At 40.6% G+C, this 27234-nt stretch overlaps 1 protein-coding gene across 3 annotated transcripts in view; it reads left to right on the top strand.

Annotated features, from left to right (window-relative positions):
* The window catches only part of CDH13 (cadherin 13), a gene marked incomplete at its 3' end in the record, with an annotated part of 461247 nt that overhangs the window by 19982 nt on the left and 414031 nt on the right, over nucleotides 1-27234 (top strand). Inside the window, exon 1 of one of the 3 annotated variants that reach the window (XM_083870236.1) lies at nucleotides 100-419. The exons of the other annotated variants lie outside the window; for them this stretch is intronic. Coding sequence (XP_083726362.1) covers nucleotides 402-419 — 18 coding nt within the window. The 5' untranslated portion in view covers nucleotides 100-401. Of the gene's footprint in view, nucleotides 1-99; nucleotides 420-27234 lie in introns of those variants that run through there. 3 annotated transcript variants of the gene reach the window in all.

Raw genomic sequence — 27234 nt, 5'->3', positions numbered from 1 at the left:
GGCCTCAGTGGAGCTAGACTAGTGTACATTAACTGGGGATTTGCTATCTAAAGTTATAAACAATCATTTCTGGCTCATCTCCCTCACTATTTCTCTTTTTCTTTTCCTTTCTTGTATCTAGCTTGCTTTTTTCTCTCCAATAAGCTGATGAAGTAACACATACATATGTTCCTGCTCCAGGATAAGCTGTTTAACCACTAAAACTCAGCTAAAGCCACTCTACACTTGTATTTCTCTTCCCCCCTGTTGTCCCAGGGGGGATTTCCCTGACTTAAGTGAACCTGCTCCTGATTTAGAACACAGTTCAAGGACCTTTTCTGTGTCTTCCACTTTAATGGGCTCTGTTATAGGCTCCAGGTTATGGCAATTTGCTTTGCTTGGTGAGGACCTGCTGCTGCTACATGGGAGGAGAAAATGAGGTGGAATGTTTTATTTGCTTGCCTAGACACAGGTTTACACAAACTTTTAAAGTACTCTGTAGACCAGTTAATGTGTGTATTTTCCTCTTAGAAGATTGAAAGGAGCTATTTAGGTTTACTATATTTGTGCCTGGCTCTGTTAGCACAGAAGAACCCAGGACAGTGCTCAGGTCTATAATTACTGTGGCTCCTGTTTGATATTACTCATGTTTATTGTGATTGTGGATGGGAAAGGTTGTTGGCTACATGGGCTATTGCTGCTCTGTGGCTTCAGTTGGGGAGCTTCTACAAAATAACACCTGTACTTTGATTACCATCAGGCTATGACTTAGTTAAAAAAGCCACCCCCTTATACCCCTTAAAATCACACAGCAAATGTTCCAATTTTTAAAGTTTATTTGCAAAGTGAGGCGTAAATTAAATTGAATGTAACACACCAAATTTTTGCACGTCCTGTTACTCAGAGATCCCAGGGTTTATATTCCGAGTGTTTTCAATATGTAAATCGTTACCTGGGCTGTGTAAGAGCTCATTTGTGTGGCAGGAAAAGCTGCTTTTTGGTGTGAACTGTGTGAAACCCAGATTTGTGTCATCCTGCAGGTAGTTCAAGCACGAAATGAACAGTCATCACACGTTCAGGTTCAGGTGGACAGATGTGCATGGGGCTGTTAAAGGCATCTGGATATATAATTGGTATATAGGATGGTACTGAAACCTCAAAATGCTACAGACATTTGCATCTGTTCACTGATGTATATAATGACGAGTTATTTGGGGTAGTGGGGTGTGAAGCTTAAGAGGAGCTTAATGATTTTTCCTTTAATAAATCATTTGACTACAGCGGTGTCATCTTTTATTAGCTTGCGATTTTGTAAAAGTTAAGACCGAGCATAATGTTGCATATAATTCTAAAACATCTGGTAGCAATATCTAGTAGCAGCTGTTTAGTACCTGAAATATAAACAAAACATGATTTTATCCATAGCTGTTATAGTTAATTTTCCTGGAAGTACTAGTTTTGGAGTTGATGCACTGTGCAATGGATCTGTTCAAGACAAAGAGTGAGTGAAAATTAAGTTATTGTTCAAAACCTGAGCAAATAGAACAGGTCTGCATAAAATGTTGACTAGGAAAACAGCTGTGTTCCTAAAAAGATTTTGTTTTCTATTGAAATGAAAGAAACTTTAGAAGAAATCCTAAAATGACTGATAGTCCTTAACTACATTGTGTCTCGGTAGTGAAGTGCATCCCATTAAAAGTTTATGATCTGTTATAATTGTGTTCATATTGTATTTTTTTCCAACCCGTATTCCTCTGAGGAAAGTTTACCCAACGCTTTGACTGTGGTGATATACATAGAACTCTATTACTGGTGCTTGAACACTAGAAGGAAAATAAACCAACCAACAACCCCTCAAACAAAGCAGAGTGAAAATGGGGTGACAGCAGTTCACTTGCTGCTCTTCCTGTCGGAATCTATCTATTCTCAGGAAATGTGGGGGCTGCACTGTCACACAGAGCAGACACAGCAGAGGTGCCTTTGGGCTGCTGCACTTTGAGCTGCACCTGTGATACTTCCCCGGGGCCCCCAGTGCAGTGTCACATTTCACAATGTCCCTCTGTGTCCCAGGGCATCTATCACATGGATTTGCTCTCTGAGTCTCATCAGCTGCACCTGCTGAGACTCCTCTTGTCCCTAAGAACTCAGCTTGTTTTTCTAACATGAGCAATGCCCATTTTGGGCACACCCAGTGATGGGGATGTGGTTTATGGGAGAACTGAATGTGCACAATCAAGCAGTATTTCCTGGGCTATGTCTCTATAAACTGTTCCTTTTAAATCTTGCCACAGCAAGAAGCAGAGAGGTTTTGCCAAGTAATCTGACTTTAGTGTTGCTTGTAGCAGATTCTGGTCATTCTGGAGTCAGTGGTGGGATTTATATAGAAGCAGAATAATATCTCAGAATATTGCAGGGCATCAAAAGCCATACATGTGGCACTAGCATCTTTTCCTTTTCTTTTGATGGTCCTTTCTGGGTTCCTCTGGGATGTGAATTCTATTTAGAGCACCAATATTCTACCAACCCTTTTATCCAGTCATGTGTAAACTACTTGTAGAGAATGATATCACTTTAAGGGTGGAATAATGTCGATATTTGACACTAGAATAGATTTTTCACTCTGTATGATGAGAATCCCTGAGGAATACAAATGGTTAACTGTGATGCTGGATGTCTGTTTTTCCATTTCACTTCTTGGAACACAAGAGGACTCCTTTAGAATATGAGGCCAATGAAGTTTATTTCCGTCTTGGGGCATTGAGTTTCTTTTGATGTTTGCCTATTTCCAGCAGTGATTAAAAGTCACCCATCCAACATCTTGAGCTGTGTTGCAGAACAAGTAGACCTTTACCTGTGCAGACACTATTTTTGATTCATTCTGTGCACATGTAACTAGAAAAATTCCCAATTTTCTGTTACAGTGAAATGACAATTTTATTGGATGATTCAGGTTCTTTACCTATAAGTTGATTTTAAATCCATTATGCAGTATGGATGTTCAAGTGTAAATAATTTATAATCATAGCCTCGTGCTGGAGGATGCTAAATATCAGTAATTTTGTATTATAACTCATTAAGGATGACATTTGGGCTCCCAGGGGGCTATTTGTAAAACTCCCTTGGCCTCAGTAATGTCAGGATTTCACCATAAGTGTTACCTAAAAAATAAAATGATGACATTTCACTTCTTACTAAATCCAATTAATCTTCATTATTTGCATAATAATTTTGAATGTAATCTTATTTGAAAAGCTTGGGGAAGTGCACCAAAAAATGATGACCCAGATCCTACAGTTTTTAGCTTGTCTGTGAAATAGAAGGGGGTTTTTTTTGTGCATATATAGGGTAGCTGTAGTTATTTCTAAGTTACAGGATCTTGGTTTGGTTGTGTGCACAGGATATTCCCTGGGAACCAGACCTGAGCTGGTGCTGTCTGGAACATGATGCTCTCTCAAGCAGCAAATGCAACAAATTGTCACCAGGTTACAGCTGGAACAGGGGAGTTTTCCTTCTGCATCAACAAATTGGAGTCTGAGAATTGTTTATGTTGGAAAGACTTATAAGGTCAAGTCCAAACCTTTACCCAGCACAGCCGAGCCCAGCCCTAGAGTTTGTCCTTCAGTGCATCCCCTTTTTGCATGAACTGGCTGTGGTCTGTTGGACTGGTTGGTGCTCCTGGTCCTTTTGTGGATGGGTGACCCTGTAGTACACAAAGACTTCGACTTCAGAAGGCTGAAAATGACTTTTTTTATTATTATTATTTTTGGGAAGTATTTATTTTTTTATATTATTTTACACAGACTAATCAGATTGATGACAAAAAGACAAATTTCTTCAATCATATTGGCCAGACCAGAGGGACATCAAGAAGTCCCTCCTAGGGAAAATATGTAAACAAATTCACTGTTACCAAAACATCTCCCCTGTTTACAGAAAATTTCTTGGGAAAAGGAATTTCAGGAAACCAAAACATCTCAGGCACAAACCAGAGCTACAGATGGGGGTCTTGGCCACTGCTGCTCCTGGCCCCGAGGTCTGTGGGCTCCTGAAAGCTTTGTCATTTTCTGTGGACTTTCCTCTGGTTTGGGACTCCCCTGTGTTCTTTCCTGAAACATTCCACTGCAGGTTGTGCTGGCACTGGGCCTTCTCACTGTGGCAAGTGAGGTTCTGCTCCTGAGAAAGAGCAAATCGTGGCTTTGTGTCATCCTTGGACAGAGAACGAAGCGGAGTGTGAGTGAATGCTCTTGGCACTGGACAAGAAAATCAAAGGATACAAACCCATTACCTTGTCATCGTCCCCTGTCACTTGGAAAGATGGATTGCCTGGATGAGAAGGAGTAGGCCAAAAATTAAATATCTCAAATAGAGGGAACTTTGTCCTACATCCTCTTGAGGTGACATAAGCTGTTGTCATATGTGATTAAGACTTCCCTAGCAGTGGCCAACTATTGTGCTGGTTTTGTTTTATTAACCTGTCTTCCCCTGCATGCAGAAGGTCTGTTAGAAATGGGCTCTGCCTTGGGTTAATCCTCAGGTGTGCCAGGGTTTTACTGGGAGCTAATCCCAGAACCAGCTCCCTCTAAGTATTTGCACACCATGAGGATTTTTTATTTATGCTCTTTGTGTTTGTGTCCAATGATCCCTGTGTAGGAAATAGAGACCATGGGCATCTCTGGGGTTCCTGGGTCCGGGAGCTGTGAATCTGAGTTTATGGGACCTTTTCAGTCCCTTGCAGCCAATAAGACCATAAAGGGCAGCAGGTGCTTTGCCTTGAGTTATTTTATCTCAAACTGGTTACGACAGCAAGGATTTATTTGGTGTAGAGAATGCATACCAAGGGTAATCACATCCAGAACTCTTTTTGTGGCTGCTTTTCTAATCTATTTTAACCAAAGCAAACAAAACTGTCCCTTGTAAGACTTTAATTCACTTCCTTTGGGAGATCTTTGGTGAAGATATTGCAGTGCCTCTCTATTAGAGAGAGAAAGAGATTTTGTTAGACTTCAAAACTCAACTGGAGGAGGCCCTGAAGGATGTGGTCTGACTTTGAAGTTTTGAGGAGGAGGTTGGGCTAATTGACCTCCAGAGTCCTCTTCCAACCTCAAATATTCTGTGAGTCTGTGGTGATCTTGTTATTTGCAATGTCCTTCTCGCCAAATTGTTCTCCTTTCTCCTTATGGACTTATTTATGTTACAAACTGAATTGGTTTGTGGTCTTATTGTACCCTTTAAAAATGAGAGAAATAAAATCTGTACATTGCAAGGGAAATAACTCCCTGGCACAACCACAAACTGAAAGTCGGGGTTTGATACCTTACAAACAGCTGGAAAATTTTCTTATACCGTGAGTATTTCTCCTTATGTCTTTCATTCCCTGTAAGTCATTCTGGTTTTTTGATGGCAAAACCTATTGACTGCAACTTCAGTAATTTCCCAAGTGCTGTTGGTAGCTCGTGTCATCATGCAACCTACAGTTGATGGGCTTTGAATGTGGCTTTCTGTATCAGCAAGGTAATACAGGCTTTCTATTCTGCTGCATCTGTGCCCCAGTAAGAGGTCTGCTACTGTGAGGGCATTCTACTTGATACTTGCCATCATATTTATTTTCTGGAAAAAAAAAAAAAAAAAAAAAGGTTCTTTCAGTGCACAAGAGTAACAGAGAAGGAGACCTTTTTGATCTCACCATTAAAGCAATTCTTAAACTTCATGAACTTGGCTGTGAGTTGGGCTTCAATTGTGCCAGTGTTCGCAAGAGATTTCATGGCTTTGTTAAATGAAAGTTTTAATGTCACTAAGTCAGGTGTGGAGATATTTATTATTCCAGCATTTGGTTGTTTTCTGGCATTACAGCAGAATCTGGACATTCTGTATCAGAGACTCAGTAGATTGCTTATAATTTTAAAGCAGTTCTTGCATTTCTTATTTGGAGGAGGAGGCGGCAAGATTTTCATGGGGTATGGACACTTTTATGGCCCTATGTAATATGTGTTCCTATTTATTGAAATGTCAGCCCTCTCTTCTACCTGTGATAAGAACAGTGGTGCAAATTCTTTCTCCTATGCTGCCACTGACCTGGGAGGAGCTACCTGCAGCCATTTACAAAACCACTTTATTATCCTCATTTAACTATTCTTTAAAACTCCTCTGTGTTGTAAGGAATCAGTAACTTCACTCTGGAGTTATTAGCAAGCAACACTAATTGGGGACTGCCTTCCACTCCTCTCTGAATTATTTGCTGTGTTCTAGGCTGGATGCCTGGGCCATGAGATTTTTGCTTCTGAATTTGTGCGTGGACTGGCCTTGACCTGGGTGTGCAAATAATTTCCACTGTGTGTGTAAATAACACACACAAGATGTAAACCCCAGAGAACTTGTCAAGGCATTAGGTCATGAGTAAGCTTAGCATGAAACATTCAAAGTATTGACTCTGCACCTGAATCTCTTGAATGTGCTCGTGACACTTGTGTGTATTCACAGGCAGATTTCCCAATGGTGTTTCCTGTTTTGCTCTCTTCTGACACTCACCAATTAGTGAATAAAAGGCAGCTTTGAGAGCAAGATTGGAGATGGAAATGTATTCATCCCATCCAGATTTAAGGGCCTAAGTTAGATACCTAGGCTTTCCAATGGTAATTCAGCCTTTAGTAGGCAAATGAAAGCATCTAAATTAGGAATCTGCTTCTTTCTTCTGCCAGTATCATGAAGCTGTGTGCCTGATTCTGACAAGTTCTGGAACGTGAATAATCTAAACTGCTGTCTCATTTATTTTTCAAGCCCCTGTGAGCATCAGATGGGAAGACTGGGCTGTGACAGACCTTTAAACTCCTTCACTGGGGACTTTAGAATGTCCCATCTGCATGCAAGTGGTGAAAGAGGAGGGATTAGTCTAGTGAAAGACCCAAGAGGCTGGTTATGCTGGATGAGAATGTTAACAGAGCTCTCTACACTCTTTGTTTTGTTTCCCTTTTTGAGAGAACTGGGCAAATACCTCGCTGGAAGGATTCAGTTAATGAAGAGAAAAGAAGTAACAGTTTTGCTAATTGGTTTGCAGGCCTCTGAACTGTATGAGGAGAGACCAAGTGAGCATAATTTAACTTTCTTCTCCTTGCAATCATTGCATAAATACCCTGTGCATTTTAATGATTTCACTAGGTAAACCTTTGCAGTGTCATTTTCTTTGACCCTGTGCTGCCTCTTATGGCACAGATAAAAAAGAGAAGCTATTTTGAAATAACATTTTAAATCTGGTGCAAAAACAGGACCAGTGAGGGGTTTTTTGTTTATTTGTTTGTGGGTTTTTTGCTATTTGCATGTTATACCATGGCACTTAGAGGCATGACACTTTATTCTGTTTTATGACACAGGATGCATCTCTGGCTGATATACTGGAGGCCAAGCTGCTTTAATGCTGTCAGCCTGCATTAACTTACAACCTCAATGAATATGGGCCAAGTGAGACATGGGATGAATAACTCAAGTGGCAAAAAAATGTCAAATCCCAACAGCTTGTCTTCTACAAGCTGCCAGTTATTTATTGACAATTAGCTCCAAATATCTTATTCAGAAGCAACAAAATTCATTGTGAGCAAGGAAAGTGGACACGACTGGTCTTTGCTGGAGTGTTTTGCTTACAAATCAGAAGTTTGTGTCTTTTAAAGGATAATTCTACAGAAACTCCTATGAAATTATTGAGTGCTCAGATGGTTCTTTCTCAGAAAGAACTGCTGAAATCCACAAATGGGAACACGAGGTATGGGTGAGCTTGTAGAGATTTGAATTTTTAGCAGCATGTTATTTGTAATTCAGCTTGGGCCATCAAGTTCAGTGGTTTATCAGTGCCATCAGCAGCAGCTTCTAGATCTGAGTTAATGGATCTATGCAGAAAGGAGTTAATGATCACCACCATCCATAGTGCAGTGGTGCACCCAATATCCTTTCCTCAGTGAAAAAAGGAGCAACTTTATGCTTTAGAACTTGCTTTATGAAAAGGGTCTTATTTTCTCAGAATATTCTTAATTAAGGCTAATTAAATGTTGATATTCAAACATGTGTTTTTCACCATACAAAATGCACAATTTTCCTATTAGTCCAAAAAGCTTCTTCATCTTCATTCTCCTGGCCTGTGCTTCTCTAGGGAGGTGTCTGTTCCAGCAGCAGAAAGGGGACAAATCCTGGCACCTGGAAAATAATGGGCTGAGCTAAAGCCACAGGACCCTTGGGATGGGAGTGCTGGCAGGTGCTGAGCTCTGGCACTGGATGCAGACTCAGAGGATGCAAACAGGGAAAAGAAAGCTTTTAAGGACCTGTGCAATGTATGATAATTCTCACTTGGTTGTGGCAGCTGCTTTTGGGAGACCATTAAGAAGGTCTTGAGTTGATTCAATAGACCTAAAGAAACACTTAGAAGGATTTGGTGATCTCCTTGTTTTCTCTCTGTTAATGGAGATTTTTCATTCTTTTTTCCCAAAAAGAGAAAGGATGACTCTGACTGTTTTGGTGCAGTGGGAATGCAGCACCTTTTCGTGCAGGGGTTAAGGAAACATCACAGGCTGCAGTGCAATTTGTTCTTGGAGAGGAAGCTGATGATGACAACAGAGTATGCAGGTGCACAATAAAGGTGAGACACAGCCACACACAGCACTTGTAGCTAAGCCAACACTAAAACTGCCAAGTAAAGAGGTGGTTGTGGTCATCCATGCTTTTCCAGTCACTTCATGCTTCTGAAAACAGCTAATTAGGCTCATAGTCTGCAGAAACAAATTAAACTGGACTTCAGCCTTCAACAGTGATGATGGTGGTGCCTCTTCTGCTGCACAACCAGCTGCTGGATGAAAAATACAAGCTGTATACTGATTTACTGAGCCTGTGGAGTGCTCTGCAGTGCTGGCAGAGCTCTCTGTCACAGCCCTGTTACACACAGGTTTAAATACCTGCCTCTTCAAGCACTCAGGGTGTTGCAATCTGTCGTCTGTCTCCTCTTGATTATTTTGCTAGAAGAGGTTCTTGAGGAAAGATGCTTTTCAAAACTTGTCCCACTATAGAGTACAGCCTCTTCCCCTTGCAATTCCTAGTGCCAAGCCCGAGGTACATTTGAACAAAAGTTGTCTGGATGTTCAGGAACTGATGTGAAGGAGGTTAGAACATAGCAAAGAGGAGTGGGGGAGGAGGGCACGTATTCAATAGAAATACCGTTTTTACAACAAAAAGGGTCTAATGCTTGAAAGAATAAAGATCCAGAGGCAGCTCTGGGTCAAGGGTTCATTCCATTTCTTCCTTACAGCCCAGAGACAAATGCCATGCCCTCTCTGCTTTTATACCACCCACTTACCCTGGTAGAAGTGGTGACTGCTATTGCCCAGGACAGGCTCAGGGTGCCCGAGGAACTGGGAATTCTTGTGCTGAGTGCAGGGCACACCCTCAGAGCAGAGCCTGGGGCTTGCCTGGCTCTCCTGGTAACAGTGAGGCATCCGTTAACAAACACTGACAAACCACACTCTGTGCAAATCCTTTTACAGGCCTGCTTCTGATGCTCACACCAAGAACACTGGGCTCTGCTGTGCTCTCACCAGCAAGAACTTTAATGGTCTTTTCCCCCTGTCTAACCGCTCATTTGACAATTTATCTCAGTGGTTTCTTGGCATCTTTGCTCAGTTCTCATGCCAAATCGACTAATACCTGCTAAAAGTTGGCTTTTGACCTTGCTGCCACAAATTCAGCATCTGTGGATGACTAATTGAGGGCTGGGCACCAGGTGTGAGTGTCAGTGCATGCTACAGTGAGTCCATGGCAGTCAAGCTGGTACAATTCTGCTTGTCATGGATGGAAAAGTAGGGGGGCATGGCAGCTGGGGAGGACGGGTTCCTGTTTTCTGTTCTGCTTGCTTGGCTGAGATGGAGCAAGGTGTTGCTGGTTTAAGCATCACCTGGTTTAAAAAGAAAGTCTGGATTAAAAAAAAAAGTTTAAAATCCAGACAGAGTTCCCTACTGTCAGAGTTTTGCTCCCTATTGTCAGAGTTTTGAGATGTTTAATTAGCAGTTTCATTAAACTGCCTTTAGAAGTTGATGTAACCTGTACAGTGTTTGTCCAAGGAGTCAGGAGTGCCTCTGGAGTTTTCCTGCAGGCTCTGCTACCCTGTATTCCCTCATATCAACGTGTGGAAAGTGATACTGAGATCTCTTGTAAATCACTTTAACCTCTAAGCAAGGCACTGTTGTAGCTCTAGACAAGGACTTGCTGTCTCTGTTTTATAACCTTAACTGTAAAAACAAAACATCTGGGCTGCTGCTGTTACTAGGTTGGGTGCCAGGGTAATAGTGGCTCTCAAATTAGTTAACTTTTCAAGTGTTTTATACTGAAAGGTTTATACAAACAGAGTGTCCTGAAAATACCCAGCTATGGGAATTCTAAATGGGCAAACAACACCTTCATTAGGTTTGTGGCTTGGATATGAAACAAGTAGAAATTATTCCAGCCCTCCACATGATTCCAAATGCTCCACTTTGAGGAACAATGTAGGAGAATTGTCTTAAATATCTGCTACAATTTCTGGTATTTACATGAATTTTGATATTGGTTCCAACAGATGTGGCCAGCTGGAATCAGCAAAGTACAAGATTAGTCCTTGCTTTTAAAATTACATTTTGTGAAACTTGTCATTGTAACAAGCTTATTTTCTGTTTCTTCACTGTCTCTGTGCATGACACTGATCACTTGCTGCATGTTCTCTGTAGTTTTGTCCTCTGAGAAATGTTTTTATATAGCTGAGAATTCTTTTAATGAGAGAAAGGGAGACTTAAGGATAGAGGAAGATCAGTGGCCATTCTCAGACTGACATGGTTGTTAAAAGCATTGACAGACACAGCCTTTGATCTGGTTATCTGAGAAGTTTCCTTTTTCAGTGCTGAAGCAGGAGCAGCCAGACTACCATGTTCAAACAGTTTGTAGTCCATTCCATGATCTAAGAACACTCCTTTAATAACTTAATTCTTTCTAGAAATTCATTTCATCTTAAAACCTCATATACCAATTGCCAAACTTTTCAACAACTTAGGAATGTCTGTCATGTTTTATGAAGTTTCAGTCTTAAATCTGTGCCATTCAGTTGAAGACATTTTTAGATTCCTTCTTGCTGCAATCCTGCACAGTCTTAAATTGTAAACCTTTCTTTGGGAATCCATAAATACAAGTGTGCCATGTTAAATCTGGAAATGTAAAATGGGAGTCTGTAGGGAGAGGGAGCAGCAAGAGATGTTGAGCTCCTCTGTCTTTGCAGTGAGCTCTAAGAGCCAACTCCCAGTGGTGAGATCAGGGAACAGAGTGTGGGAGGATCTGAGATCCCTTCTCATCTTGCTGCCTGCTCTGGGAAGGTCAGAAGTTTCCTCTTTGCTGGCTTCCCATACCCTCAGAATGAAATGTTGGGCAGATTGTCCCTTCCCTGCCATGGGCACACTCGTGCTGGGAGGGGAAGGTGGGATAAAAGAGGAAATCTCTTGTTTTCCTTGCTGCTTGTAGAGCTGGTCCCAGAAACTCTTGGCAGTTTATGATTTTGTAGAAAGACAATCAGAAGTTGAAAGCTTTCTCTGCTGCTTTCTCTTTTTTTTTTGTTTTAATCTTCTGTTTTCAGGGAGGATAAGACTGGTTTTGCCCTTTTTTCTTTCCTTGCTTTGTTTCTTGATGTTGTTATTTTCAGCCTACTGTGCTCTGCTCTGTGCAGGTAACCTGGTTGTATAGGGAAAAAAGGCATCTCCTTTAGCATGAAAATGAAATTTCAACTTCTACTGTAAAATGCAAGTATTGTTCCTACATCTGAATATAATATTAACATAACTGAAGTGAAAAAGCACTACTGCTATGGAATTATAGGCAATTCTTTAGATACAATTTACTGAGGGTCTTGAGTGTAATTAATTAAAGGGAAGTTCCTCATTACTCCCCCCAAAGCATATCAGCTATACAGATTTGAGGTGTGATGAGATAACCCTATATCAGCTTAAAATTAGATATTTTAACACCTTTAAAGAGCACAGAAATACTATGGGATGTGGTTCATCAGAACCACCAGGGAAACATCCAACACCTTTCACAGCAGGGACTGACAGACCATATCAAACCTTGTTCTGGGACTCTTTCTGACTCTGAGCAATGAGATCACTCAGGATACACACAGTGTGAGTTAATTTGGTAAAGACTTGATAAAAAGGCCACTAAAATTGCTGATAATCTCTCTGTTGTCCTCGGTGTGGTGTTTATAATATTCTGTTCATGGTGGTTATGAAAGAGTTGAGGTTACACTGAACCAAACCAACTGTGACATTTTTATTCAGCTGCAACCTCATAAATCTCCAACCATTGTAAACTAACTTCTAGTTTTGTTATTCAAAGGAAAGTTTCAATAGGAAAACTTGTCATATATTAACTTTGAAATAATTGAAAGTACCAGAGACTCTTTGGAAAGGTTTTTCTGCTCATTTAATTAAAGCTCAACTTCCTCCTGGAAGAACTTATTAAAGCAAGATTGATTTAGCTGAGTATAACTCCTTGGTAACACCACTTACAGCTTGGCAAGTGGCATGACTTGTATCTTCTAATAGGCTGGGCAATAAACTTGTATATATATGCCCCAAACCTACCAGGATCAGTCATTTTAATAATTCCTTACAACTGAAATAGTTCACTGGTTCCTCTGCTGCTGTTTCAGATGGTTGCAATTGGAATGTTTTGTCTAAATACTTGGAAAATGTGACAGATTTCACAACCCACCAGTTTGGAGCAGTGATGTTCCAGCTGTGGGCGAGTCCTATGGACTCTGAAGCTCCATGAAAATCAGGCAGAGTTGGAATAAATAAATGCTGAGTGGATTACAAGAGGAGTAAATCTATAGGATGTTTGGGGTGCTAGAGTACAACTCGCACAGTACATGGTGCTTTACTGTGGTCTGTGCAAAGAAAAGTTTATTGAGAGATTTGTTATGCAAATAAAATGTCATAAGAGCTGGCACTTCAAAGTCCTGTGCATGCATTTGCCATATAATTGCCTGGAGAAAAAGGCTGTTTGGATGTTGAGCCTTTATTTGCATTTGGAGGATTAGCAGACTGTTTACTTTACTACCCTTAGATTTTAAGTGCTCTTAAGCTGTTTTTCCAAGAGAGCTGAATTTATTCAGTGTAACTTCTTGATTGACAGAGCAAGAGGAGCACATCAACCAAACGTGCAGGACCTTGCAGCAAACAGCTCCTTTTCTTTTGTGACCTTGTAACGTGTAATGGAACCAGTGGGTTTGAGTTAAAAAATAAATAAATACAGATTATTACCAGCATTACAGATTTCCCAAGGAAAAAAAATGTACATAGATGAGGATAAAGATTAGAGCTGACAGAATAACGTTTCTTCCCTGTTAACTTTATCATACCTTAAAAATATTCAATGCATATAATTTATTTTCATTTTCATTATCTTCCCAGCTTAGGTGACATGCTCAGCTTCCAGAGAAGTTAATGGAAATCTCAGTACTGACTTCAGAGGACTTTAGGTCAGGCTCCAAATGACAAATAATGAGCCCCAAATATTTATGCATATTTATGAATTGAGTGAAAATTTGTTAATGAAATGTTCATACACGCTTCATTCCGGGCTGGCTGCACATTCATCTCAGAAAGCACATAAGGGCTTTTCTTTTAGAGTTCTGTTAAATGCTGACCAAAAAGTCAATGAGATTTTGCTGGAATGAGGCTTTTGGGATTTGGGCAGTATTCATGTACACAAATCTTCAATATTTATTGCTGAGGATTGATGCTTACATGATGAACAGCCACTTTATGCATGAAGAAAGATGCATAACTCACAGCTTGATCCCAGCCGTGCTCTTTATTCCCCATGTCACACACCCTGACCAGCCGTGACTGTTCCTCAACAAGATCCCCAGGATGTCCCTATTGCTTCCAACCTGCCAGTTTTCCCTATGAAACTTCAGCAAAAAGAGACACTTGACTCTGTCAGTTTAACAACAGATTGGCTTATTTATGTTAATTCACAGCTCTTGCATATGAGAAGGAAGCGTGTGGCAGCTGGTGGGAAAGCTGAATCCTTGTGCTCCAGGAGGCCACATCTTCCAGGCTGAGCAGCTGCTGTCAGGAGATATCAATCATGGTGCCAAAACACCTTGACAGTGCCCTCCTGACTGCCTTTTGCAGAAGCAAAAATTGGATTAGATATGACAAATGGATCTTTCCTACGGAAAGACTGGTGTCCTTTAGCCTGTACAAGTGCAGTTCTTTTCTCTGTGTGATATGTAGTCTGTTGCCCATGGATTATGAATTTTTCCTCTTCATCTAGCATGGAAACAAATGAGGTTTTTCCCTCTCTTGTCCTTCTAAAGTTACTCACTGAACATTCAATCAAACTACTCATATTTGCATCTTTCCACTTTTCTGGCTTTGAGGCTCTGTTTCAAAATGTGCCTTGGCAGAAGGACTTGATTTGAGCCTCTTCCTCTCTGATTTAATACTGAACACTGCAAAAAGGATTGTATCTGTATTTTAGATATACAGGTGAGAAAAACATTTTCCTACAAAGCATAATTGGGGCTGACTGGCATGGAGAAGGTCACTTCTTAGCCTTGCTATTGCCTGAGGTAGATTATGTCTAAATTATCAACACCTAGCTGTGGGATTCACTATTGCATAGGCAAATTACTTTTAAAAATAGAGATAAGCATTTGCTCTCAGACACAGGAGCTTCATTCCCTCTGTGCACACACTTCATCACACCTGGACCACATACTGATGCTGTCCTAATGTGGGCCCTCTTTAAGAGGCAGGAGACATGATCTCTGCAATTTTGCTGAAGATTTGACTGCTGTGGTAAGGGCTAGAGCCATTTTGGCTTCATAGCTGGACATTCACCTGAGAGTTAGTGACTATTAATTCTTCTCTCTTCAATATGAATTTTTATTATATTAACTTAGTTAATTGGTTGCACATGATTCTTTCCCCTAGAGACTTCTCTCTGCCAATCTTCAATTAAAAGCAAAATTTGTTCCTTTCTATAGACCTGAAGGAAAAGCCTCTTGGATTAGGCTTATGAGACAGAATGGTTCTGTCTGAGCAGCCCTCACTGAAATATGGCCAAAAGCCTTCCATTCATAACCTCCTCTGGTGTTCCTTGCATGGGAACACTATTGGCTTGCACTTGTAGTTTTGTGCTTTCAGCATAAGGATTGGCAGAACAGATGACTTCTCTGATTGCTATAATTTAATAGGTTCCAGATAGATGAAGCAGCTGCTTGTTTATGCATCAATTCTGCACTTTTACCAGTCATTAAGTGTGCAATTAAGAACATGCTTTTGGAAAGGCTGGTGATGCCTGTGCCCTTGGTACACCCTGAACACCTCGGAACAGATGTCTATAGTCTAACAGGAGTGAGTGTTTTGTTTAAATATAAACTAAAGGTGTTGCAAGTGGAGCAGATTTGAGAAATTAAAAAGATGTCTTTAGCTCTCAAACAAGCCTTTTGTTTTCCTGTGATCAAAAAGGAAAGAGCTGGTGAGAAAAGGGACAAGTTTTACAGCTTGATGTCTTCCTATGTGCTGTTGACTTCCCCAAGACAGTTGGTTTTTGGGGCCAGGCAGTTTTGTGCCCACAGCAATTGTTCTGTGGATGCAGAATCCTGGTGCTTTAGGAGGTACAGCCTTCTGCCATCAAGCATAGAGATGGCATGCAAAGCCAGAGGGAATGTGCTGAAAGGGGGTGAAGAGCCATTCCTGTGCTGGTTACAGAATAGCCACAAATTTTTCTTTCTAGATTTGGGGAATGAACCTTGAGTCGGTTTCTCTTCAAACCATGAGCATTTCACTTGAACAGAAATGCCAGAGTGCAGCAGCAACTGCACCAGCCTTGTCAACAAATTCTAAATGGGATCCACTTCTCCCTGGGAGGTGACAGAGTATCCCGATTGCTGTTCCCAATGACTGAATGCAATTATTTTCATGTTTTCAACAAGTTAGGAATTACTCTTCATCTGACCCTCGTCACCATCTATGCTGTGATTTGGGGACATTATCCAGGTGTGTAGTCAGCAATTGTCATACCCTGACCAACTGCACACAGAGTGGAAGTTTTGTTGCTTTGGTGATCTACTGAGTCTCTTACAGGTGTAGTCATCCTTGGAAGGTCATCTCTGCCACTTCAACGGGGAAAATGGGACACCAGGGCATGTTCTGTGACATGATTAATGGACATGTGAATAGCCCCCTATGACTTATGATATCATCTCCATTGTCTTGCTTGAAAATTACCTTCCTCTGCTGCAGAAGGGCAATGCTTCCCCGTGCAGTTTATGGCACTCATAAACAACTCCCACCAGCATCTTTGCTGTCGTGTCCTGTCTCTCACCTTCTCCTTGTACCTGTTTGGAATTGGGCATGTGGAGCTGCTCCTGTAAAGTCTCAGTATGTGCTGAGCAGTGAAATCCCAGGGCTCGGCAGTGAGAGCATCGATCTCCTGCTGAGTCATCTGTGGTGACAGATACTGGAGCTTTACAGACACGCAGAGTCACTTCTGCTGACTTATTCATTTTAATTTAGCTGGGTTTCATTTGTTCTGGTGACTGTTATTCAAGGTGTTAATATTTCTTGAAGAGAAGTAAGAGCACGAACAGCTCTCCAGGCTTAGCCTTAGTAAAAATAGCAAAGGTGAACTTCAGAGAAATCTCTCCCTGACTTGCCTGTGCCTGTACTCAGTTTAGAGCAATCAGGATTCTACATGCTTATGTTGCTCAGTAATTTAAAATTCAATACCGTGTGTGAACATATCACTGTGATTCTTCTGAAAAATCAAAACATGCATTGACAGTCCTTTCTTTTCGGAGTATGAATAGGTTGGAAGTGCTCAGCTGCCTCTTGAAAACTGTGATGTGGCAGTGCTTTTTCTCTTTGGTTACATCTTCATTGATACTGATGTTTGTAGTTACCCAGCTTATTTCAAAGCTTGTCAAATAGTTGAGTCAGAAAAAGGAGTAGAGGTGATACGAGCTGATGTGAAACTTCTGTTTGCCCCCTTTTTTTGTCATTACCTGCCTTTGTTCAGCTGATGCATTTGGAGTTGAGAAAGGCTTTGAGTTTTCTTGCTGTCATCTCCGGCTCAGGTTTTATTTCTGTTCTTCACTTCTGGTCTCCTTGCCTTCAAGAGTCAGAGATGACTTCTGCTGATGTAAAGGGAGTTGGAACATATACATTCCAACAGTGCTATGCTGTTTAGTCCTATGAATTTCTTGTTCATTAGTGCACTTTTTAGACCTCATCTATACATTGTGGGTCTTCTTTAGCTGGGCTTCCCAATTTCCCTTTTCATGGTGTGTTGATGGTTTCTCTATTCTTTGTACTCTTTCAAGCAAAACCCTCAAGTTTACTGTGACTGGAAGGGCACATTCTGACAGTGGAATCCTTTTTTGGTGAAATTTATTTGATCATTTGAAGCTGGCAGTGTGTGTCTTGAACACATGAAATGAGACAAAAGATGCTCTAAGCTTTAGGGTGAAGGACAGGAATACAGCAGGTTAATTTTATATTATAGTAAATTTCCCTAGAATTGCAACTGACTAAAAGCTGTAAATACCTATATTTGTCTTCTTTCTCTATAATTCCAGAAAAATGTTTGCTATTTCTTTCTTTTCAGTAAGAAATGGTCAAACTGTACGTATTTTATTTTAAAGGAATTTTTATGTAATATTCTTTGTGTCATGTATTAGAATAGATGCTGTTTTGTCTACTCTCATTTTGGCAAGGCTTTCTCCAGTACTCTGAATGCCAATTCATGGCTTATTTTTTGAGCTGCCTTTTACAATGCAAGTAATCATGTTCCTTGCAGAGAGCTTTCTTCCTACACTATTGTACAAATTAATCTGGGGGACAGACAAATCTTGTTTTATAGAGCTACAAAAAATTGATGACCATTGCTACTCTATGCTAAGAGATGCATCACTGTGTACAGAATAATTTAGAGAGTGAGAAACAAATTTAATGGAAAGGATGAGCAGAGATAACTTTTGGAGGTCCTTTGTCCATATTTTGAGCGTTTCTTTGCAATTCTTCCCAGATAAGGTGTGACCTCACCTCAGTGCCAGCACTGGAGTCACTCTAGAGAATAAGGAGGTGATTTTCTACAGTGCCAGAGGGCTGGAAGGGGCAAGGAGACTCCACAAAAGGGTGGCTGAGGCAGATGAGAATAGGCTCTGAGCTCTCTCAAGAGCTTGATGTGCCCTTTGTAGGGCTGCTGATGGCTCTCACAGCTCCACCTCTGAGAGGCCAGGCAGGGACCTGTGCTGTGACCCCTCATTTCATAGGGACTGATTTCTTCTTCCTTGTTCTGGGACTCTTCTTTTTTACCTGCCTAGAGCAGAGTTTGCAATTGCAGCAATGCAGAACTCTTCTTCAGGTTTGTTGTTCCACCCTTGGGATGCCAAAATCCAGATCAACTTACACGGCTCTGAAGGTTTGAAGGAGATCTGTGTGAAACAGAGGGAAAAGTGGTGAATATTTCATTCCCAGTTTGTCCTGGTGCCATGTACACAGTGCTTGCTTTGCTCACTAGGGCATATTTAAACCAGAAAATGTTCCTTAGGTCATTCATTCTGGCCATTGGGAATTAAAGGGTTCTTTCACAATATTCCTGTTATGACAAATTAGAAGTAATAATTCTAATGGACAATTAACAATAGGATTGTTGACTGATTGTTGACTGACCACTAACATTTCAAAGTAAGATTCCAGCTTTGCTAACTAAAATATTAATCTGGAGGAGAGAGTTGGTTATCCTAAATAACATTATGACTGCAACTTCACTCTTGCTGTATTTCCTGAATTTGTCTTTTTAAATTTCTGTAGGTGTTCATGCTATACAATCTTAATGCATCATCCATGCTTGATATAGCAATAAACAGAGCTGGCAGTACAACACATTTTGTAAAACCATAAATATTTTTATCTGTCTGGGAATGGGAACACAGTTATAACTAAGACAGCAATGAAAATTTTATTTACTCAACAGAAGTGATGTCAGGCTTAAACGGAGTCCTGATCTTCAATTTCTGTGTTCCTGACGCATATTTAACCTTAAGGTTTAAATGAAACAAGCATATTTCAAGTTTTTCTCATAATTGCCAGCAGTGGGAAGTGTAACTTCTCACAAGATTCAGCAAAGAGCATTTGATTGTAAATTTTAGAGCTCAGGTCAAAGTACTTTTAACATGAGTTTTCATAGGAAATCATTTTCTCAGGAAAGTGTTTGAGAATTTATTGGTTTTGCTTCGGCATTCTGTTATGATCCCAAGTCCTAAAGGTTTTATAATTTTATTTTTTTTTTTAAGCAATCAATATAAACACTCTTGAATAGCCAGCAGGAAAAGAAAATTTGGAGAGCTTTAACTGAACTGCTCTCAATTTTGATCTGTTGGCTGCCCAGAAATTCCTATTTGTACCCTCCTAAGATGGAGAGCTGAGGAATGTTTTTCTGACAAAACCTTAATCAAATCAGCATATTCCCTCAAAAGGGCTGCCTTTTAACAGCTGTAGATCATTCAAAAGGAAATGAAAACCTAATAGCAATTCTAATTGCATGGTATATGATAGATGTGAGCGGTTGCTTAGATGAAGATAGCACAGATGGAGCATCCCCATGACCTTCCCTGTGGGTTCATTCAAAGCATGCAGTCCAAAACATTTCTTCCTTTAATTTAGATATCATAGAAAAATGCTAATATTGCTTGGTTGGCTGAGAAATTGGAGCCAATTTGAGCCAAACTTGGTCCATCATTTTTCTCATTGTGAGCCAATCCCTGTGTCAGTAGGAACCCAACATGCTTTTATTCCAGAAGCCCAGCTAATTATCTCCTGTAGAAGGATTTAAATTCTCTTACTCCAGTAGGTACTTTAACCCTTAGGAAGCTGGTTCTCTCTAGATTTTAGTGTTTTATTAAATGTGAATGCATGAAAATATGCCAGTAAGTGAGAGAATGAAGCATTAAAATGTGTCACAGGAATGGATTAAAACCTAACATAAAATATATTCCAATGCTCAGTGTCCAGTTAACATCAGTGTGATTGCATTAGCACATAATTCCTGCTATTAATTCAACTTCAATTATATCCTACTGCTCTTCCTATGAGCAGCAGGATAAAATTGTTCCCCATAAGAGAGGAACAGAGTGACAGCCTGTAGTGGAAATCAAGGAGAGAATCTGTTTGAAGAGTTCAACTTTTGTCTTTTTTTTTTAACATCAGCTTCAAAAGGAGACAATGGCTGCACGATTGCTTCAACCATTACAAAATCTTAGTCATGATTCAGAGGACATAGAAATCATTATTGTGTTAAAACTGGTCTTGCTGAAGCTTTCATATCAGTGAATAGGAAACTGCTGAAGGGGAACTTGAGTGCAGGTGATGGAGGACTCTCACTGTCATGAAGCCTCAGGGCACAGCTGGGAATGCAAAACAAGAATTCTGATAGTTCTAGATTAAGACTTGTTTGGGGTTTATTTTTGTGGGGTTTTTGGTTTGTTTTTTGTTACTTTTGTCACAAGGCTGCTCAATCTAGTTCACTGCCAAGTCCATTATGTGGGAGAGCAATTTTTGAATAGCTCTCATTTTCCTCTGAACCCAACTTAAGTACCATGTCCAGGAGAGCAAGGGGGAAAGTTCATTAAAAATTCAAGACTCCCTTTCCATGCTTGCCATTTTGAAGTTACAGGCTGTATTTTTGGCATAGATTGCATCTAACTTAAAATAACATCAACGAAGGATAAATAATGCAGCACCAGCAATGAACAATCTTAAGCAAGAAACTAAAGTATCTTTGTTTCCTGACTTATACTTTATGAAACTTTGATTAATGTGGCTTTGTAACATCTAAGCAAGTTCCCTGCGTTTCACAGGAGGGTGAGGGTGGCTGTGGAAACCAAAGCAATTCATTTTCTTCGACAGGAGTTGCTCCAGTTGCCCTTCAAGCCCGGGTACATCAAAAGGCACGACGCCCCTCGCAGATCTAAGGATCTCCTTGCTCTGCTGTGAGGAAATCCTCACAGCCAATTCTGTGTGTGATTTGAATGAATTAGAGTTTTATGGTATCCTCCACACGTCTCATGAAAGGGTGACCTTCCTCTGCTCCTGCCTATGGATCCATGGAGGAATCACAATGTTAACGCCGCTTTGATCTCCGGAGCGTGTGCTGGTGGGAGCAGAGCAGCTGATCACTGCCCTGTGATAGAATCTGCTCTGTGTGCCAGAGCTTTCAAAAGGCTTTTTTTGTCATCTCTCTTGTAATAAGATGGCTGTGAATGCTTCAGAACACGAGTGAGACACAGTAAAAGCACAAAAAAAGGAATATTAGGCTCTATGCGGCTTATAATTAAAATCCTAGAGAGCAATAGCTGTGAAGTGAGTAAAGAAAAGTACAATAAAAAGCAAGCAAACAACAAAACCAACTCCACTTGATCCTGGAAAGCACAAAAGGAGGGCTGCTTCGTATGCAAGGCTTTCTATTTCAAGTCACCTTATCGCCAAGACAGCTTTCAGTTTAGGATGACAAACAAAAAAGCCCCGAGGAATTCTTTGCCCATTCCGAGGGAGAGACAAGGCTCCCGTGCAGATGCCTGGCACGTTTGAGCTCTGTCCCACACTGAGCACCTCCACAGCTTTATCCCTCACTGCTATTTTATGAGACTTCCAAGGGATTAACTTGACAGGGTGAAAAACAGCAAGATGTGTATTTGAATAGAGATTAAAAAATACAACACAGAGCATTCTATTCTCCTGTCAACAATTTCAAGGTGAAAAGACCAACAACGTATCAAGTAATAAAAGCCACTTTGCAGAGGTTAGCATAATGTAGCCAAGGAAAAGGGAGAGAACAGGGAAAAGAGCAAAACATCTTTGGTATGCTTCAAGCATTAGAGCTCTTAGCTGTGGTCTGAAGATCAATAAGGCAGAACATTCTTTTTATTATATATTAATACAGTGTGAGCAGCAAGGCATAGCAACTGCCAGGACCATGTGACTGCTGCATATACGTATTTTTCCACTTTGTCAAGATGAGTGTAGTTGAAATTTCATTTTGTCAGCTGCAGAGTTAAAACTTTAGAGTGGATGAGATGTATAAACCTTTTTTTTCATAGCACCTGGAAAAGAATGGAGGGGCTGATTGTGACTTTCTATTGCCCAAACCAGCAGCTGAAACACTTTCTAAAGTAGAATAGGGGAACTCTGATGGTGAGGTGTGAGATGTGTAAATAAAGGAGTTTCTGAAAGCAATTGCATTGACAAAAAAATCCAAAATTAAATGACCTTTGGAGTTCCATATTTTTATCATATCAAGTCATTCTCTTGTTTAGATTTTTTTTTAATAAAGAGGTTGAGCCTTCATTTGAAGACCTCAAGAAATGAGCGAGAATCCCACGTGCCCATACTTGCACCAGCTGATTAAAAACTTGAGAACTCATTGGGATCTATTTTCCTTTAGAATGATTTTGTGCTACAAGTTTGAAGTAGACAAGAGCATGGTGTAAATTTGCATGCACCTCTTTTTCAGATATGCTTTTTCTGTTTAATGTATGAAGTGAAGCTTTACTCTTCCTGCTATCCATTACCACCGACAAAACCAATTAAGATTCTCATTTCTACTGAAAATACGTAACTTGAAAAAATATATAAATTCATGCTTTAGTGCAGATATTCAAAAGTAATTTGGTAATAATACATCAAAAAGAATATTTTCTGTGGGACTGCTGAAATCCAATATTGCAAAGGTATTTTTTCCTAGTCTCCTGACAGCAGTTAAGATTACTGTGCTGGTGAAGTGGGTCACATTTCTAACTTAAATTGTGCATTTTCCCATCACTAATCGTAGTTGTTTGAATTGCACTTCAAGACCTTGTCTACATCTGTCTGCAGAGCTGCTTCTGTTACAAAAACTCCTAAAAGGGAAGTTAAATCATTATCAGCTGAATGTCTGACACAGTCTTTTGCAAATTTGTATTAAAATGATTCTGTGTTTGAAAAAAATTGTGGGCTTGACAGGCACATTAAAGCTAAAATATGTTTGCTAAGGTTAAACAGCAAAAAAGTCACATTATTGCTACTCGTGTTAGAACTATGAAACTAAGAATTCACCACAAAGCTAAGGAGATCTCTTGCTTTAATGGAGTTAGTTTGGAGCCATACAGTTATGTGGGTGTTCTGAAGCAATAATAAAGCTGTAAAGCTAGTGACCAAAGAATGAGAATTTCTATACAGCGTTTTGTAATAAATTTGAGCAAAGCCTGAGGGTGACATTGCACAGAGGATGTGTCACTGGTCTTCCTGTGCAGCTGTGTGAGCCTGTAATAAAGGTCCTAAATACTTCTGCTGCAGCGGAGTTGGGCTGATAACAAATACAGAGTGTAGGCTGCTGTGGGATGATCTTTTAAATAACATCCTTTAATATGTTGTCCCTTAATGCCTTGTGGACTGTCCCAAACTCTTCCCCAGCAAACTGGGGTAAGGTAGAGTTATATCAGCAGCTGATGACTTCTTCAGCACGAGCAGCCAGGACTCTTTTATCCTGTTCCTCCTGTCTCTGCCTGAGCCATCTTTTCGTGCCATGAGTGATCCAAGAACTGATTAATTCATGTTTGCAATGCGCTCGAAAGCTTTATCAAAGGGAAGGCGCGACAGAAGAAACGATTTTATTTTTATTCCAGGCTGCTGGCAGAGCTCGTGAGCTATGGCTGTGCTGGAGCTTCAGTGCTGTTTGTTTTGAGCAAAGCATTTCAGTTGTCATCCCGTGTGTGCCGGCCCACTGCTCTCACACAGCTCTTCCCTTGCAAATGAGATTCATCTGTGTTCCCTTGGAGCAGCAGTGACAGCACCAAACTCCTTGTGGCAATGCTGATCTGATTCCTTCCCCCCTCCCCCGCCTTTTTTTTTTTTTTTTTTTTTTTTTTCCTGTTGCAAACAAACTAAGAAGTTCAATCAACATTTTTATTTCAGTCACAGCCTCCAGGAGTTTCCAGGTGAGAATGAACTGGTTCAGCTGGTGACCTCTGTGGTGTCTCTGTAGATCTGAAATGGGAATTTCTGTCTCAGTCTTGTGACTGAAATACAGCTTATCTTTAAATCAATATCCAATGTCTTTCTGAAGACTGCACTGATGGTCCAGCCAATACATATCTTGGAAAGTTGGAGAGTAACTCGCTTAAACTGTGATCCCATTTCAAGTCCAGAATTTCTAGCTTGAAATTCTAGCCTGTAGATCTTGTTAAGATTACAGATTAGGGGCTCGCACCTAAACAGAGTAGAGTTCAGGGGAGTATTTCTATGGAGTTTGACAGGCATAAGATCAGACCTGCTCAGAACATGACAAATCACACTTGTAAATCTTTATAGATCAGTATCATTCATTCCTTATCTCCTGTGAATGTCTCCTCATTATTTCCATTGTCAAAACTTGAAGCTTTTCATTTTCAACTCCCTTCTCTTGCCTTATGTCTTGATAGAACATAGGCAATTTCATTAAATCCATGTCATCTTCCTATTCCAGGCAGTGAAAATAAAACCAGAGGGGAACTGAATGTTTTGCTACATTCAATATGTAGTGTCAGGATGAAAGATCCCTGCAAACTCTTGTTTTTTGAACGTTGTGCTTCTGTTTATATGCATAGTAAATTCCCAGTGTGATAGATCTCAACACTTCAGGCTTGTGGGATAAAAGATGCATGTGTTCTGAAGAATGATTTATCTTAAACCCCCGAAAGCTGTGGATGATCTGTAAGTACCACTAATGCATTTGAAAGCCACTATTGCACTGATTAGATCTAAAGAGAGTTCTTGTTACTCTCCAGTGACATCTGTTACCTGTTTTGAAGCTGTCATGTGTGAAAGCATGTGAGTGCACTGGGCACACTTCTGGCAGGTGCTGCTTTTTAGGAGGGAATGAATCCAAGGCCCTGGGAAATGTCAGTGGCTGCTGCCACCATGGGCTGAGCTCATCCTGATCCCCAGCTTGTGGTGTTGTTCCCTCATGTTTGCACTTGCTCTGAGTCTGTGTCGTAGTTTGAAAGCAAAATGAGTGAGAGGCTCCAAGTGAGAAATACAGTTTAAGAAGAAGGTAAAAAGGTAAAAATAAAATCAATGCAATAACACAAAGGAGCACTGACAGAGTCAGAACACAACCTGAGCAGGGTGGTGGGAGCAGTCCAGGTGAGGGGCTCTTCCTGAAGCAGTGATCCCACAGAAAGGTCTGGGAGCTCTGCTCCTCTGGGAATCCAGTGGCTCAGGGCTGCTTGTCCTGTCCCAAATCCCAGATTCTCTCCAGGTGGGAATGCTTGGCTCCTCCCCCTGGGCATTGGGAGCATCTCCCAATGGGATGAGGAGTCGTGCAGTGGCTCCTTGATGGCCCATTAAACAGAGAGAGCTCCTGGAGGGAGTTCCCTGTGAGTCCTGGGCAAGGCATTGATGGGCCATGAGCAGAAGAGCCCAAAGGAGGGGCCTGGGAAAACACTGCCCCACCTGGTTCCAACAGCTCATGGAGATGGTGAGAGAATAAATACTTTGTGTACATCCTACACTGCAACCCAGGACAGTCTGTTAAGCCAAAATTATCACCTAGAAATAACAAGAGTTCTTCAGTTTTATGGGCTAATGTAATTTTTTATTGTCCTTCTTCACCTCTTTCAAATTCAGACCGGCTGTTTCATTACTAAATAATTTCCTGCTCCCCCCTTATCTCTGGAAAGATGAACAGATCAGCCTAGCAGCAAAGCTGAGCAGGGGCCTGGCCTCTGGGAGGCTCCTCACCGTCTCTGGATTTCTGGATTTTTCCTGGCCAGCTTTGGCTCTTTTGGTGGTCTCCAAATTTCCCTGTATTATCAGATCACAAAAAAAAAACCCATCAGTAGATAAAATTGATTTAAATACATGCTAATGCCACACTGGTTGCCATATTAAAAACTATATTGTAATTTTAGTCCTCAATAATTGCATTCCATGCATGGTACTGTCCAGTCAACCTGTATGAAGAAGGACAAGGTTAGAATTGAGTAAAAAAAAATCACAAATGCACGTCTGTCACCTGGCAGCATGATAGAGCTCCTCTGATGTAAGGTTCAACCTTGTAGTGCTGCTGCTGTCCTTAATGTGGATTTAGTCCAATTTAGAAGCAGCAAGTGCTTTATTCCCTGCAAAAGCCCAAAAGTCCTGCAGAGGCAGCTCAGGCTGAAGTAAAATGTTTGCTTTGCTGGAGTGGCACTTAGACATTCAGTAGGACAACACTGGCAAAGTTCACACTGGCTTGGAGTGTTGGAATGGGAATACAGAATTATACAGTAATTCCATGATGGTATCCAGTTGTGTTAAACCTTTCTGAGGACAAAAGCAGTCAGTCTCTCACTTTCAGGGTGGAACCTGGTTAAAATTTTTGGCTTCTCTGTTTTGTGAATTATTTTAGACAACTTGCAGCCTGGCTTGGCTGCAATAAACCTATCTATTAATGTGCACCTTTAAATATGTATATGAGATTTTGAGGGTTTGTGAGACGTTCCGACTGGCATTACAGTTAAATTTTAGTTCTGTCTTTTTATTCATTGTTGAAAATGAATCCATCAAGACACTGAAGTGATGGGATGCTCATGAATTGATGCAGAAATGAAAAGAAAGTAAAAAGGTGGATTCCTATCCAAATAGCTTTTGACAAAATTCTTTCACTTTTTTTTTGGTGCAAGTTTTCCTATTGAGACTTTCTTAAAACACTGAAAAATGTGTTTTCTTCTTATAATCAGGAAGTCCTCAACAACACTGATGAAACTGGTAGATGTCAGCTGCTTTTTGGCTCAGAGTAGAAAACACTTGAGACCCTTAATTTAAATATTTACACTTTTCATGGGTTAAAATTTCTGGCTAAATGAAGAGAAAAAGTTGCTTTCTTCTGACAATATGACTTTCAAAATATGCGACACTGACAGGTCCTAACCACAGATAAGTCACTCCTAATTTGTGATGTGTCCCAAAACCTGTGATGTCTTGGCTTGTTTCACAGTTTACTCCACTGATTCCTACTGATCTATTGTAGTGGGCTGAGCCAAACGGATTATTTTAAATTTCAAATCTATCTTTGTACTTCCTACCTGCCTTGTTAAAAGGAGGAATTGGAATTAGTCATCCTCTCCTTTGCTGCCTGTTAATAACCCCAGATAACTCTGTGTGTTGAGCTGAATTCTCTCATTTCAAATATGCA

Source organism: Zosterops lateralis, assembly GCF_965231275.1.
Source record: "Zosterops lateralis genome assembly, chromosome: 12".
Lineage (NCBI taxonomy): Eukaryota > Metazoa > Chordata > Aves > Passeriformes > Zosteropidae > Zosterops > Zosterops lateralis.
The sequence above is the reverse complement of the archived record's forward strand: the minus strand, read 5'-3'. Positions and strand labels throughout refer to the sequence as shown.